Below are 17,251 nucleotides of genomic sequence, written 5' to 3' on the forward strand. Positions count from 1 at the left end.
CTGCCAACTTTGTTTCTGCTTTTTCTACCTTGATCCATATGTACTTCTCTGGGCCAAAACTCTGGTAAGCGGGATGCCAGGAACTCTTGTTTCCCAGAATGCCACACTCCTCCCGTTACCCTCAGACCAGGCCCCTCCCACTGATGCTTGACCCAAGCTGAACCTGAATCCCCTCCAACTGCACCTGAATCCACACTAAGACCTTGAACCTGAACTGTTAGCATCTGCAGTCTGGGTGAGTTCCCCTGCCCTGTGCCAGCTACCTCAGCAAAATCCTTTCTCACAGTAAATGCCCACATACCCATCACTTCAGCCAGTCCTGCTGCTCTGACAAATTAGTCCCTGTTAATGAGAATTAAACCCAGAGTAGTAGTTTTCCTGATTACATTAACAGCCCTCTGAAGGGTAAAATTGCTGGCAAAGCAAGTAAAAAATTTTCCAGAATTTCAGCATTTATTTTAATGGGACTGTGTATGAAGGTTTAATTTAGGTTAAGTTGTCACCAAAATATCCTACTTGTTTTGGTAGTTTCATTGCCTATTATGAAAACATTTGTCCTCCATCTCAGCGGATTATAGTATTTTCCCACGGTTATATTATTTAACTTCTCTCTAACTTCATATTTGCAGATGTTCAAGGGTAGTTATCTTATTTCAAAACAAGAAGGGTTTAATTTATAACAGAGGACAAGCAGTATTAACGCAAACACAAGCCACAATGAATAGTTTCTTGGGATTATAACATAGAGAAATACTTATATGCTAGACTGTAGAGAATCAACTATATACCACAGGAGGAGAGATTAAGTATCAAGAAACAAGATGTTCTAAGAATTAGAAGGTAGACAGTGGCTTCCAATAAAGCGGTAATGAAATTACTAAGGTTACAGTATAGTTGGTCTAATAACTGAAACACTAGTTTTCAAAGACAGATAAGTAGTTCAACCTGTATTATAGTTTTTTGTTTTTTGTTTTTTACTACTTCCTAAGCTCAGATCTTACATTTGTTAAATATTTACACAAAGTCATTAGTTAGCTTAATCTCTTAAGCAATCATACTTTGCTTGGGCCAATAGTAAATTTTCTTTTTATTCTGTAGCCCAAGAATACATCGTGGCCTGGGATAATCCACAGTAGTTAAGGTACATGCATATCAAGAGTCATTTGCCTGTGATGAAGCCAGAGGATAATCTAAGCTGCACCATTTACCACCAGCCAAAAACAAGTGTATCCTTTAGAACAATACCTTTTCTGAGCCCATAAGTGGCTGCACTGTTTTCCTTCAAACCAGGAATTCAGTTAAGTGATAATCAATGGCTGGATGGCCTGTTAGTGACTTCACCTCACCCTGGGAGAAGGACTTGAATGTAAGCAATAATACAGGAAGCAAGATAATTTAAGAATACCAAAGAAACAACAAGGGAACCACAATGCTAACTGTCTCAAGAAGCCACCTCGCCTTCAGTTTAGAGGGTGTCCACCAACGCAAGGCAAATGCTGTCTGGAGAGAAGTTTTCAGGACCCTTGATTCAACCCAGGTCCGCTCTTGGGAATGAAAACCAAAACTCAACGTTAAAAGCATTTGAAAATTCTATAATTGAGCTAGAGATTTGGAAATATAACTATCTAGACAAACTGGGGGTAAGAGGAGAGATGGCTCTGGCCTCTAACTCCAGGTTTCACAAATCGAGAAGCAGGGAAGCCAGCCAATTACTCAATTTCCCTACACATGCTTGCGGGATAAACGAACTCAGTAGAGACTGGTCTTTTTCATGATGCGAAGAAACTCATCCTCGTTCACTTCGCCATCTCCATCTCGGTCGGCTTCGTCAATCATTTCCTGGAGCTCTTCATCCGTGAGGTTTTCTCCCAACTCTTTGGCCACACGCTTTAGGTTTTTGAAAGAGATCTTCCCGGTCTCGTCATCATCAAAGAGCCTGAACGCCTTCAGGATTTCTTCCTTGGTGTCTTTCTCAGCCATCTTCTGAGTCATCACGGCCAAGAAGTCGTTGAAGCTGATCTTCCCCGTGCCTTCTTTGTCCACGTCGGCGATCATCCTCTTCATCTCCTCCTTCCTGGGTTCAAAGCCCAGCGCCCTCATGGCCACCCTGAGCTCCTTCACGTCGATGGTGCCGCTGCCGTCGGCATCGAAGAGGTCGAACGCTTCGCGAACTTCTTGCTTTTGCTCTTCAGTGAGTTCGGGCTTAGGCCCCACCTTTCTTTTCTGGCTGATGGAGCTCACGGTGGGCTTCTTGAAGCCGGAGGCCATCCTGCGGCGACGGCGGCGGTTGTTCCTTAACGCTTGTGTTCACCGCACTGGCGCTCGGGCGCCCCCGCCAGGAACGCGGGCTCGGGGCCTCGGCTCAAGCCTTCCCAACTGCGTCCCTTGTGGTGCCCGGGAGACCCTGCTCGCTAAGCCCGCCCCATCTGCCCGACCTGCCTAACGTTACAGTCACAGTTCCCCCCGGTTATTACCCACTTTCCTCGAGCTGAGACCTGAGCGGGGAAGAACGGCCTGTAACCACGTGGTCTCCTCCACGTGCTGGCACTTGCTCTTTCCAGGCCATTTGTCAGCATTCATAGGACCAGGTTTATAGGTTTATTTGAAGGTTTTTCCTCTCTCCTTTTCCATACAAACTAAAAAAACGCCAAAAACAAAAAACCACCCTGCTTGGTCTGAGGGTACACTTAGGGTACTCAGGATTGAGTTTGATTCCCTGGCATAAAATGTGCGGGAAGAAAGAGAGAATATTAAAAGTCACACCACGTGTTCAACTCGATGTAAATGGAAAACAGATAACATGGAAAAAGTTATGTAGAAAACTTGTAGGACTTTGTCTCCTGACATTACACTCAACAATAATAAAAACATCACCAGCTTATTTGGTATATGCTGAAATATGAAATGCAATATCCGAATAGAAGACTTACTTTTAGTGTTTCAATTCTAAGTGCTCGGTATAATTGCGTTTGAATAACAGTCATTATTCTATTCAAGAGGCTTTGATTTGGAGAGAGGGGAGCAGCAAGCCTGCTTTCTGGTATTCTGGGTTTTTTTGTTTTTTTTTAAAGAAACTCTGGCAGCATATTACTCTCACTGTTTGTCATCCAGTCGAGGCTGTGCTGAAACCCACACTCTGCTCTGGTATTGGACACAGGAGGAGGTCGGGCAGAGTGTGTTGGGCCTCAAAATTGCCTCCTGAGAACAAAGGGTGAGAGGGAAATGGATGCTTTGCAGGTGAAAAGAAAGAGCAAATTCATCAAGTAAGCTCATAAGGGAACTGTGTTTAAAACTGTTTTGTAGGCCTAGGACTCAGTTATTTTTGTCTGATCCAAGTCTGGACATCTTCAGGGTTTCTCCTTCACATAAATTAAAAAATTAGTGTTTCTTTCTAAATAATTAGAAACAATTCAAATAAACTATCACTGCTTTTGGTGGTTAAAAAAAGAATTGCTCTGAATTTCTTTAAATGGTTAAAAAAACAGAAAACTGACAATTTTAGCATTCTTTTTTTAAAAAATCCCTCTGTTTATCACTGTTTGACCAGTGATAAGAAAGGGCACTTTCAAGAGTTTTAATTGAAGAGTTTTTGTATTTCCAGCTTCTAGAACAGTGCTTGACATATATTAAGTAGAGTAATAAATATTTGCTGAGTTAAATGACATTAATGTTGGGCTTAAAGTATTTCTTTTTTTTTTTAAATACTTCTGAATTGTCAAAATGAAACAAAAACCTGCAAAGATTAAATTATGCTAACAGAGTTTTACAAATTGTTTTTTAAATTACTGATCAGATATTGTTTTACATGACATGTTTAACTAGCCAGATCTCACTACCTGCCCCAGCGATATGTGACATAATGGACAGAGGGCCTGGGTACAGGGTTTCTAAAGGTCAAGGCAAAATACCTGGGATGTTTCTCCCAATAACTCCACCTCCAGCAGATGTTGTCACAGGTGGTGTCAACTCAAAATAGACTCTGGCAGGGCTAGACACTGCCACTGCTCATCTTCCAACCCTGCAAATCCTCCTACTTTCTTTACCAGGTCTAAAAGCCTGGGATCTTATCCCAAACCTTACTATTTCTGTGACCTTGAGAAAGCCACTTAACCTCCCAGCCTCAGCTGAGACATCCGCAAAATAGGCATAATTATAGAGCTTCCTACTAGGCGCCTGTGAGTGTTGAGTGAACTACTCCATGGACAGTTGCTATAGGGAGCTACTCCAGGGGCCATCCCAGGCTGGGTGACTCTTAGTTGAATGTGAATTCCTCCCAGACTTTGCGCATTTCTTTTGACACCCACTCTTCTGCCCAAATTCAAGCCAAGCTATGATGTGTTGGAAAAAAACTGAGGGATAGAAGCTGCTTTATATAGAGCTACATTTGGGCCAAGCTGAGCTCAAAGCAAAACAGTTGTCATAGTTTCCAGATGTGTGGGATCAGCGGTCACAACCAAGGGCCACCAAGAGTTCCCTTCACAGAAAACAGCACCCTTGGCCAAAGTCAGCTCTTGGTGGGGAGTTATTTTATGTTCATAGTCAGCAATCTGGTTTTAAAAAGAAGGGAAGCTTACATTGAGTGTGTGCCTAGCACTGGGCTTCCTCATCTCATCTGTTGTCTTATTAAATCCTTGAAATCATTTCTCATTTTGCAGAGGAAAAAAAAAAAAAACAGGCCCGGGAGGACTTGTCACATATCCAGTGGTGCAATGATGGCTGTGGGATTTAAACCTTGGCTGGTCTGAGTCTGATGCTAAGGCTTCGTTCACCACACCATGCTGCTTTCTCCAAAAGTTGAGGTCATTACCAAAATGGAGGATCACTGGGAAGTTATGATACTGAGTTTCTGCCCTAAGTCAAACAACTATTTAGCATCTTGCCTAGAAAGGTTAACAGGAGTTTGTGGGATCTCAGACAGGGTCCCTTTCCGCATTGAGTCCCTGAAGGAAAGAGCAATATGTCTGGAGATTACCTCTGTTCTTCAATTCTGCTTCACCTCGTCACGCCCTTTCGGTTCAAGTTAGTGAGAAGCAGTTTGGACAAAGTGTTTTCGGTTGGCATTAGTCAGAGTCTATATAATGCTTGTGAAAATCAGCTTCAATGTTTTAAAGTCACTTTTCAAAATCAAAGAAGACTGACCTAAAATGAATGAGATATTCTGGAAAATCAATGACGAGGGGTGGTTTTGTGCTCTGCTCTCAACATTTTCTGTACCACAGTGTCCTAGGTATTATGCTCAGTTGTTGATTATTTAAGATGGGGAGAGGAGGCAAGGTGGTTGTTTAGATCTGGTCATGGAAGATTAGCAGCTAGAAGGTGGGGGGAAAGAGCTGCTGGAATTCCACAGCAGGGTCTGGAGTCAGTTGAGAGCAAGAGAAAGGACCCACGCAGCTTGCTTATTCTAATTATTTGGTTTTCCATCTGACTTGCATGGCATGAATAAGGTGAGGCACAGGAGCCTTTTAAAATTTAAGTTGCGCTCAGCAAAGTCAGCAAATTCCAGGTGCCACCCAAGGCAGAAAATATGCATAATAAAATTGCTTTATTGCTGCCTATTTACTTTCCAACAAATGCAGAAACAGAAAGAATGCCAATGCTTGATGAGTCTACATAAGCAGGATAACTGTGTGTGTAGGGGGGTGGCCCCCAAACCAACAATAACAGAACGAAACTATTTATTCGTGACTACATGGGGCTATTTACAAGAAATAGACTCAGCAGCAAGTTTTACAATCCCGGTGGTCTCAGAATGGGAATACGAAGTCTAGTCCAGTGACTCAACCCAGGACTTTTTGGCAAGCCCAGGAACAGACTTAAAGTGTCCAGCCAAGGGCTACATAATTTCTCATTCCGCGAACCCCAGAAATAAAGAACTACTCCTCTCAGATACAAAGGCAGACTGTGTTTTAGAAAAGAATTTACCAGAATCTCACACTGCTTCTCAAACTTTCACCCGGATACTCCTAATAGCAAAGGAAATCTAAAACACTCCCATGGGATCTAGGGGAACATTTGGAAGAAGCCTACACCAAGAATGAAATGTCTTTATAATCCTGTGTTTGGTCTTTTTAAAAAGTAAATTTTGCTTTCTGCTTCATTGCACACTTGCTGGTTTTAGTATAGTTTTAAATGACTGATCATTGAGCAAATTTGATTCCTTTCAAGAAAAAATGCTCTATGCTTATTTGGTGACTTTAAGTATACCTCCAGGGACTAGAATATGGGCTTCTCAGGTGGCTCAGTGGTAAAGAATCCACCTGCCAATGCAGGAGATGCGAGACTCAGGTTCAATCCCTGGGCTGGAAAGATCCCTGGGAGAAGGAAATGGCTACCGACTCCAGTAGTCTTGCCTGGGAAATCCAATGGACAGAGGAGCCTGGTAGGCTACAGTTCATGCGGTCATAAAGAGTTCGGCATGACTGAGCACTCACACATAGCATAGGGACTAGAATAACCTTGTATGTTTTAGCAAATTCAGATCTAAATGTGGAGTTTGCGGTGAAAAACATGAAGATGCCAATGTTCCCTACACTTCCCCAGCCAAGATCTGCTCCACTTATACGTCATTTGGATTTGGGTTTTGAAGAAGAAGGAAGGAAAAATGTAAGGAGGAGAAGAAGGAAGATCAATGAATCCCCTGAGCATGTGGAACTTATGGGCTAAAACGAATTGCATCCATTGAAAGAATGGCTGCCTTCTCTTCCCAGAGGCCACAGCAGCCCTCCTTACATATTGTTCTGATGGTAACAAGCTGAGAAAGACACAATCTATGTTGACATAAACAAAGCAGAACCTCAAGGGTTTTATGATCCAGCAGTTGACCACCCTGTAAGGAATCTCTGGAGAGCTCCCCCAAGTCCAGGCACACAACAGAAAATGCAGAACCAAGAGGAATGAGAATGGCTTAGCCGGATTTTTTAAATATCTCATAGACTAAGCTATTAAATTTCTTCTTTGATCCACCTTCTTTCATTATCCAAGGCCCCTGAGACTTCAGCGTCAGAAGCTGACTCTTCTGTTAACTAAGAATTTTCTGCTTACCAGACAGAGAAAGGTCAAAAGCCCACTGGGGTGTTAGTGACACAGAATGCGCAAAGTGGCCTGCATGGTTCAGGATGTATTTAGGGATTAGCGGTGACCTGGGAAGTTCGTACCCTTTTTAAAGACCTTGAAATTAAACAAAACAAAACAAAACAAAATAACTGCGCAGGCCCAAGAAAACAGGTCTTGTGAAAAGCAGGTCAGGCAGAACCTGGTGTTTGTCCAGTCCTTGTATGGATCACTGGAGTTCAACTAGTAAGGACACTTCTCAGAGAAAAGGACAGACAGAGGGAAAATTAAAATCTGGCCTCAAGCCTGTTCATGCCTAGCTGCTTTAGCACAGTATCAATATCTTTTTTTTTTAATTGGAGGATAATTATAATGTTGTGTTGGTTTCTGCTGTACAACAATGCGAATCAGCCACAGGTATACACATAGCCCCTCCCTCTCAAGCCTCCATCCCACCGCCCTCATCCCACCCTTCCAGGTCATCACAGAGCACGGAGCTGAGCTCCCTGCGCTATTCAGCTGCTTCCTGCTAGCTATGTATGTTACACACAGTAGTGGATATATGTCAATGCCACTCTCTCAACTCCTCCCACCCTCTTCTTCCCCTGCTGTGTCCAGAGTCCGTTCTCTATGTCTCTGTCTATCTCTGCCCTGCAAATAGGTTCGCATCACTATCTTTATCCAAGGATGGACCCGGCTATGGGGCCCGCCCATAGGGACAGTGAACTGCAGATGGAGCCATCACCTGGGTGATTCTCTCCCCTGAGCCAGCGTGGAAGGAGAAGCACCCAGTCTGCCTGTCACATCCCTGTGGCCTTTTCCACCAGCACCCCCTTGGGAACAGAGGACTTGTGATTGGCAGTGAGGCTGATGCAGCTAGGGTCCCAAAGGCTACTCCTGGGCCCCAAGCTTGGACCCTGGGGAAGTGGAACAGTGGAAACTGTGCCCCTTCCCCGCAGAGGACATGACTGCCCTGTTATCAGTTCCCCAGAAGCCTGTTCCCTGACTTACTGAGAATGGGAGAAACCAAATGAAAGTGCCAGGAGATGGTACAGAAAATGTATCCTTTTAGGAAGAAGGGCTTTGCATTAACAAAAAAATGTGAGAAGTGTATTTTGACCAAAAGTCACTTTTGTGCCTGCACTATAGAGTTATTTATAGTTACTGCTTTATTGGCAAATTTATATTGCCAATAAAACAATATTGGCAGCATAGATTGTATTTTAGTATTATATTTTATATTATATTGTATTATATTCGGGCATGGTGCTGGATACACTGCATCTTCTCCCTTATTTATTTATTTTTGGCCTCACCATGCAGCATTTGGGATCCTAACATCCCCACCAGTGACTGAACCTATGGCCCCCCTGCAGTAGAAGCAGAACCTTAACTGCTGGACATCCAGGGAAGTTCCTGCAATATACATTTAAAAAGAAGCTGCTGAACTGAATTACAGTGCCACTGCATCTCAAAGCTTAGCAGTTGTGACAGCAAACAAACATTCAAGGAAACCAATAGGTCATATGAGTCTCTTCTGAAGCAGCCACTAGAAATCCCTTCATCAACAAGTAATCATACTCCCGCTCTCGCCTGTGACACCTCTAAATAGAAAAGGGGTGCAGTCAGGGCAAGAGGAGACGATGTCCCTCTTCCTTTCTCCGGTTGGAAACTGACCATCCCCATGGAGGTTTCTCATTTAGATGTTGGCGAAAATGTCTATTGAAACTCAGTAGGTTCATCACCCAGAAAGCTGATCCCCCTCCTTTCCTTCAAGTTCTATATTTTCATCCACACAGCCCTTTCCAAATTCCTTTGGTTTCTGGATCATTCTTATCTGAAATCCATGTTCTCTCTCTCTCTGTTTTTTTTTTCCTTTGGCATAGGTCAGGGTTTCTCTTTCCCTGAGTGTGGTGCATGGGACAAAGCTTAGGATGGAAACAGCAGTGGTTTACTCATGGTATTGTTTTCACTTACATCTCATAAAAATGTTGGTCTGTCAGGGTGACTTCAAGCTTCAGTGCATAGTGGGAGTCCATAGTTAGTTAATTTGAAAGCTCCACATCCTCTAAAAATCTCATAGAGGCATTTTTCAGTAATATTTTAAGGATAACAGATGGGCATCAGGCAAGGGGGAAAGTTGGCTCTCAGATGTAAACTTCCACTTCAAATTCATCCATCAAGTCAGGTTGAAAAAGGTGAGGTCACTGCAGACCTGTCTTTGTGACCTTATCAAGATTGTGAATATTTAGCAAATCTTAAGAAAGCGATAGACATTATTTAGCTGTCTTTATAATTTAAAACCGTGAATATCCTAGGTTCACAACACAGTCAAGTTTTAGAGACTAAGACATAAACTCTTTTATGCTTACACATTGTTCAAAATAAAGGAAAGAACGCCTTAGAAACCCCAGTTCATCAGGATTAATTTAGAATGCACAAAAACAAATACATTTAGCACGGGGCAACCCCCGGCATTTACAAGGCTGGGGTTAATGGCTAGATAAATGGAATAGGATTAAGAACTATTCTTCATCTTAGTGAACAGAGATGTCTTTCCTCTGTTGTCATTGTACTTCGCTGGGCGCAGCCCCAACAGGAGAAGCCAAGGAGTGCAGCTCTAGGGTACATTATAATCTGAAACAAGTTGCCTCAATTATGTCAGCGGTCTGTATATACGGGGCGATCCTGTGGCCCAAGTGCACAGTCGTCTGAGTGATGAGGGGCTTGAGCATGGCCCAGAGTCCTAGGTACCGCCTTCCAACGTAAGCCCCGCCCACTGTTAGTCACATGACCGCAGGTCTGCTAAGTTTCAAGTTCCTGTAATGCAGGGTGGTTAAACTCACAGGGTTGCAGTGGTGATTACATGAGATAATGGGTGTCAAGTGTTTAACACAATAGTCCACCTAAATACTCAGGAAATGTTGCGTGTTATGGTTTACAAAATATTTTTACGTACACATATACTACCTCGGTTCACTTCTCAGAAAGCCGACGAGGTATGTTTTACTGTTGCCATTTTCTCAGTGAATCACCTGAGGTTAGAGATTCTCAGACGTTTTCAGATTCACACAGAAGACTCAGCCCATCTGCTCAGACATTTCTCCACCTCCATCCCCTAACCCACCCTTCTACCCCACCTCATCCTACCCCACCCCATCTCATGTCCCACCCCTGTCTTTTGACCACAAAGCAGCTGAGCTACTTATTTTAGACCTTATGGATGTGAGAGTTGGACTATAAAGAAAGCTGAGCACAGAAGAATTGATGCTTTTGGACTGTGGTGTTGGAGAAGACTCTTGAGAGTCCCTTGGACTGCAAGGAGATCCAACCAGTCCATCCTAAAGGAGATCAGTCCTGGGTGTTCATTGGAAGGACTGATGTTGAAGTTGAAACTCCAGTACTTTGGCCACCTGATGGGAAGAGCTGACTCATTGGAGAAGACCCTGATGCTGGGAAAGACTGAGGGCTTGAGGAGAAGGGGAAGACAGAGGATGAGATGGTTGGATGGCATCACCGACTCAATGGATATGAGTTTGGGTAAACTCCGGGAGTTGGTGATGGACAGGGAGGCCTGGCGTGCTGTGGTTCACGGGGTCGCGAAGAGTCGGACATGACTGAGCGACTGAACTCAACTGAACTGAAAAGTCCTAGACAAAAAAAAAAAAGTCCTAGACAACATCAAAGCTCACACTTTCCCTCAATCAAATCTAGCATAATGCATAAAGCCTGGGCAAAAAAAAAAAAAACCTAGCTTCTAATCCAGCTCTGCCACTTCCGGGCTTGTGCTCCTCTGGTCAGGCTGCCCCACCCAGCTGTCCTCCTCTTGTTCTTCTTGGTGTGGCACCAACTTCCTGTCACATAGGCACTTGGAAGCAACCACCGAGTCAAGGCTCTGTCCAGTTTAGTCACTTAATATTCATTAGCTACAAAGTTTAATTATTCAACCAGTGGTAAAGAACCTGCCAGCCCATGCAGGAGACACCAGAGATGAGGTGTTCAGTCCCTGGGTCAGGAAGATCCCCTGGAGGAGGGAATGGCAACCCACTCCATTATTCTTATCTGGAGAATGCCATGGACAGAGGAGCCTGGTGGGCTACAGTCCATGCAATCACAAAGTGTCCGACACGACTGAGCAACTAACACAACGCTTTAAATGCAAACAATGACCTAGTTGCTAAATGTCCCACTCCATTCAGTCACTAGATTACCAGACAGGTAGGTCCACCTACAGCCCCAGAACCCAATTCACCCCAGAGATGGGGGAGCTCGCCCCACCGACTGTCCTGAGAAACAGCGATAGGCATTAGGTAAACATTCGCTGCTTAAAAGGTTGTCCTGAAGTGGGTTTTTGCAGATCATCTCTCTTTGTTTCATCACCATGGCCTTCTCTTCCAAGAGATTATCTGCCTCTGGAATTTATCCTTTAAAAATAATCACAAAGAGAAGAAAGCGGAAAAAAGTTATTCGTGATATTTGTTACGTGAGCCTTAGGGACAAAACTCCTTTCTCTCTCCCCATCAATAACCTACACTTTCAAACATTAAGGATTCCTTCTGGACTATTTTAAGGAGCGAATTTATTAGTTCTATAGCATCTTGTAATCCTGAGGTATTTAAGAAAACTACATTCTTTGGATTCTGAAACTCTGGCTGTTTCCCCGAGCTACTTCAAACAATGCAACTTTCGCTGACGGGGCACTTCGTGGGCCAGCAGTGTTGTTGAATTGTAAGTAAATAATCTTGAAACAAATCCGTAGTTGACACACTGTCATATTATGTTTACTGCTCCAGAGGAGGGATTTATTCTGAGGATATTGAAAAATTCCATTGCTGGTTGGGGGAAGTGACAATTGGGATCACTCATAAATTAAAGTGACTGCCCTCTGTAGCATAGATATGGCCCAAAACATTGAACACGCACTAAAATGTCATATGCGAAATAGAACAGCGCTGGATAGAAACAGGTAACGTCGCTAAATAAAAACAGAAACTGTAGAAATGACAGATGTTTAAATTGCCAAGTTTGGCTAGAGCTAGAGATGTTCTTCTCCCAGGATTAATAAACATGGGACTTCTAAAGTGAAGCAGAAAAATGAACCTCAAGTGCATCCTGCTTTGGTTTAGCATAGATTTCATGATGCAATAGAGGTGACTTTTTTTTTCCCCTAATGACTTAATATTTAATGAGGCTGCTATCTGTTTTCTTGCAAGAAGGGCATTAGTACTGTAACTTTCTAGAAACCAGGACCTGCTTTGCTGTCTCTCCCAGGCCTGGTTCTCTTAGGTGTTGGCCTGGTTTTGCAGATACGGGTGTTGGTGAGGGAAGGCTGTTTAATGGGGTGTAGGGACAAAGGGATCAAGATTGCCAAGAGAAATATTAATAACATCAGATTTGCAGTTGACACCGTATTTATGGCAGAAAGTGAAGAACTAAAGAGCCTCTTGATGAAAGTGAAAGAGGAGAGTGAAAAAGTTTGACTTAAAATTCAACATTCAGAAAACTAAGATCATGGGATCTGGTCCCATCACTTCATGGCAAATAGATGGGGAAACAATGGAAACAGTGACAAACTTTATTTTTGGGGGGCTCCAAAATCACTGCAGATGGTGACTGCAGCCATGAAATTAAAAGACACTTGCTGCTTGGAAGAAAAGTTTTGACAAACCTAGACAGCATATTAAAAAGCAGAGACATTACTTTGTCAACAAAGGTCTGTCTAGTCAAGGCTATGGTTTCTCCAGTAGTCATGCATGGATGTGAGAGTTGGACTGTGAAGAAAGCTGAGTGCCGAAGAATTGATTCTTTTGAACTGTGGTGTTGGAGAAGACTCTTGAGAGTCCCTTGGACTGCAAGAAGATCCAACCAGTCCATCCTAAAGGAGATCAGTCCTGAATATTCATTGGAAGGACTGATGTTGAAGCTGAAACTCCAATACTCTGGCCACCTGATGCAAAGAACTGACTCATTTGAAAAGACCCTGATACTGGGATTGATTAAAGGCAGGAGGAGAAGGGGATGACAGAGGATGAGATGGTTGGATGGCATCACTGACTCAATGGACATGAGTCTGAGTAAGCTCTGGGAGTTGGTGATGGACAGGGAAGACTGGTGTGCTGCAGTCCATGGGGTTGCAAAGAGTCAGACACAACTGAGCGACTGAACTGAACTGAACTGAACTGAAATGAGGGACAAAGGCTGAGGAAGGAAGGATCCTTTATGTCAGCAGCAACTTCTCTAGGCTCTTGTTTTTGTTGTTCAGTCACTAAGTCATGTCCCACTCTTTGCGACCCCATGGGCTGCAGCACACCAGGCTTCCCTGTCCTTCGCTATCTCCCAGTTCAGTTCAGTTCAGTCGCTCAGTCGTGTCCGACTCTTTGTGACCCCATGAACCACAGCATGCCAGGCCTCCCTGTCCATCACCAACTCCTGGAGTTCACCCAAACTCATGTCCATTGAGTTGGTGATGCTATCCAACCATCTCATCCTCTGTCGTCCCCTTCTCCTCTTGCCTTCAATCTTTCCCAGCATCAGGGTCTTTTCAAATGAGTTGGCTCTTCGCATCAGGTGGCCAAAGTATTGGAGTTTCAGCTTCAGCATCAGTTTTTCCAATGAACACCCAGGACTGATCTCCTTTAGGATGGACTGGTTGGATGTCCTTGCAGTCCAAGGGACTCTCAAGAGTCTTCTCCAACACCACAGTTCAAAAGCGTCAATTCTTTGGTGCTCAGCTTTCTTTATGGCCCAACTCTCATATCTGTACATGACTCCTGGAAAAACCATAGCTTCGACTATACTGACCTTTGTCAGCAAAATGATGTCTTTGCTTTTTAATACGCTGTCTAAGTCTGTCATAGTTTTTCTTCCAAGGAGCAAGCGTCTTTTAATTTCATGGCTGCAGTCAGTGTCTGCAATGATTTTGGAGCCCAAGAGAAAAAGATGTGTCACTGTTTCCACTTTTCCCCTTCAATTCTCTAGGCTAACTCCATCTAAATCCCAGCCACTTGCAATTACAGAAAGTCAAGAACAAAAAAGGATTAAACTACAACATTCCCTTGTGCATAACAAACTTCCTCTGATATATTTTACAGTCTCTTAAATAGAATGTGTGCCTTTTTTTTTGACCTGACCATGTGGCATCTTAGTTTCCTAGTGAGGGATGGAAGCCCACCCCTTCACTGGGAGTGTGGAGTCTTTATCATTGGACCACCAGGGAAGTCCCCAGTATGTGCCTTTTGAGATGATCACTCTACATTTTAATGTAATGATGGCCATAGAGATAGGAGAAAACAGTTCTTCAGTGCTCAACCTTCTTTCTGGTCCAACTTTCACTTCTGTACATGACTACTGGAAAAACCATTGCTTTGACTGTATGTACCTAGATGTGCATTGTGAGCTGTGCTTAGGCACTCAGCCTTGTCCCACTCTTTGCAACCCCATGGACTGTAGCCCATCAGGCTCCTCTGTCCATGGGATTCTCCAGGCAAGAATACTGGAGTGGGTTGCCATGCCCTCCTCCAGGGGATCTTCCCAAGCCAGTGATTGAACCCAGGTCTCCCACACTGCAGGCAGATTCTTTACCATCTGAGCCACCAGGGAAACCCAAGAATACTGGAATGGGTACCCTTCTCCAGGGGATCTTCCCAACCCACGAATCAAGACATGCATTACCATGGATGAATATTAAAAACATAATGTTGAAGTAGAAAGACAGAGTAGACTACTTCAGTGTGATTGTATTCATATGAAAAGTTTACTAAAAGGCAAAACTCACCGATTTATTGTTTAGAGGTCAAAACTTACAGATAGTAAATATACATACCCTCACATAGCTAATTAGCCCAAATTACAGGATAGAGGGTAACTAGAAGAGACAGTGAGGAAAAGGGAACAACATACTCAAAAACACTGGTAATGAGGAATTCCCTGGGGGCCCAGTGGTTAAGACTCCAAGCTTCCAAAGCTGGGGTGCCCTGGGTTTGAACCCTAGTTGGGGAACTAGGATCTTACATGCCATGCAGACAAATAAATAAATAACATTTTTATTTTTAAAAAAAGGAAGAGGAAAGAGACTTCCTTGGTGGTCCAGAGGCTAGGACTTGCTGCTGTGGCAGGGAGCACAGGTTTGATCCCTGGTGGGGGAACTAAGATCTGTGTGCCCAGCCCTGCAAAAAAAAAACAAAAAAAAAAGGAAGGGGAACAAATTACAGGGAAACTTGCCAGGTTTTTATTCGTGAGCAAGAGTCTAGTTGGCTAGAACATGCACAACCTGGAGGCAGGAAGGTCCAGCCATGCAGAGGGATTGTGAGCAGAGGTGAGGTTTTGAAGGGGGCCATGGAGCCTCCTTCGAGCTGTGCAAGAGACTGTCCCCTCTCCTGCTGTTGATGACCTTCAGTCTTGCAGTGGACTTGAGCCAGGAAAAAGCACACAAGCAGATGCAGGGCTGTGGTCACCCTGGTGAGCTGTGCCCATCAGCAACGACCTGCCTGGGGCACATCAGGGAAACGTATTTTATGTACAGTATCAATAGGGTATGTGTGTCAGTATCAGTATCCCAATTATTTTATCCATTCCATTGTTGATTGACATCTGGGCTGTTCCTAGTGTTTTTCCTCCAAATAAATGCTCCTAAGAATATAACTGTACTGGTCTTCAGGGCATATGTCCAAGAATTTCTCCCGAGTGGAATTGCTTATGCATGCATATTCATCCTCACTAGGTAATGCAAAATTGTTTTCGAAAGTAGTGTATCATTTTACATTCCTCCTCTCTTTAAATATTTCCCACCAACACTTGGCCTTGCCTGACTTTTAAATTTTTGTTCTTTGGTCCATTTAATCTTTTTCTTCTGTTAGTATTGAGAGTAAGCTTCTTTTTATATGTTTCCAGGCCATTCACATTTTCTTGCCTGTAAATGTCTGCTTTCACTTCTTTGGGGTCTCTTTCTTGATGAACCCTAGGAGTTCTTTACTTATTTTGGATACTAAAACTTTGTTGGTGCATAGAATGTCTGCCAGGAAGGCTACCAGAATTTCTCCCATCGTTGTAGGCACCTGCCCCCTTTCTTCATCAGGAGCTGGGGTCTCTATCTCCTCCTCTGCGGTCTGAGCTGACCTTGTATCTTGCTTTGATCAACAGAGAGGAACATCAGTGAGGCTGTGTGACCCCCAGACCTCAGCCTTGAGGCCTTTTACAGCTTCCGTTTCACCCTCTTGGAAGCCAGCTGCCATGTGAAAAGTCCCAGCTCTTCTGCTGGCGAGAGAGGCCTTGTGGAGAGTGAGACTCCCGAGGGTAAGAGACCACGTGGGGAGAGCAGAAGGCCCAGCCTGCCCCCCTCCCCCCTGCACCCCCCTCCCCCCGTAGTCTTTCCAGCCACTTCGGCTCATATGCTGTACATCTGTGTGAGGCTGTCTTGGAGGCTCCAGCCTCCGCCAAGCTCCCAGCTGGGTACCCATGTGACCTCAGCTGATGCCTCTAGAAGCAGAAGAACTGGCCATCTGAGCTCAGCCTGGATTCCTGACCCACAGAATCATGGGCTATAAAATAATTGCTTCCAGCCAGCAAGTTTTGGGATAGTTTGTTATATCACAGATAATAGAAACAATTTACCATACATGTTTCTAAAAGTCTTCTCCCAGCATCTGGCTGTTTTTGTTTACTCTCTCTCATCTTTTCACTATCAAAAGTTTTAACTTATAGTAGAGTTGAATTTTCCCAGGTTTTGTTTTATGGTTAGTGCTTTTAATGTGTTCTTTGAGAGATCTGTTTCTACTTTAGTGTATTTTCTCCTAAAAGTTTCAAAGTTTTATCTTCCACAGTTCAGTTTCTCTTTCTCTCTTCCTCCCTTCCTCCTTCCCTCTCTCTTTCTTTCTTGGCTGCCGCATGCAGCATGTGGGATCCTAGTTCCACCTCCAGGAGTCAAACTCATACTTCCTGCATCGGAAGCGTGGAGTCTCGACCACTGGATTGCCAGGGAAATTCTTCATGTTTAAGTCTCTTAATCTGTCCCAGATGGGGTAAAGTAGGGGTCCATTTGCCTTTTTGTCCATTTGGGGTAAAGTAGGGGTCCATTTAATGCTCAAAATTCTCCAAGCCAGGCTCCAGCAATAAGTGAACCGTAAACTTCCAGACGTTCAAGCTGGATTTAGAAAAGGCAGAGGAACCAGAGATCAAATTGCCAACATCTGCTGGATCATCGAAA

The 17,251-nt window shown here is 43.9% G+C and overlaps 1 protein-coding gene across 1 annotated transcript; it reads right to left on the reverse strand.

The window, feature by feature from the left end:
• Nucleotides 1-1,571: 1,571 nt before the first annotated feature.
• On the reverse strand, nucleotides 1,572-2,373 carry CETN1 (centrin 1). The gene has a single exon (XM_020881768.2). The coding sequence runs from the start codon at nucleotides 2,266-2,268 to the stop codon at nucleotides 1,750-1,752; it is 519 nt and encodes a 172-aa protein (XP_020737427.1). The 5' UTR covers nucleotides 2,269-2,373; the 3' UTR covers nucleotides 1,572-1,749.
• Nucleotides 2,374-17,251: the final 14,878 nt, after the last annotated feature.

This window comes from Odocoileus virginianus, chromosome 22 (genome assembly GCF_023699985.2).
Source record: "Odocoileus virginianus isolate 20LAN1187 ecotype Illinois chromosome 22, Ovbor_1.2, whole genome shotgun sequence".
Lineage (NCBI taxonomy): Eukaryota > Metazoa > Chordata > Mammalia > Artiodactyla > Cervidae > Odocoileus > Odocoileus virginianus.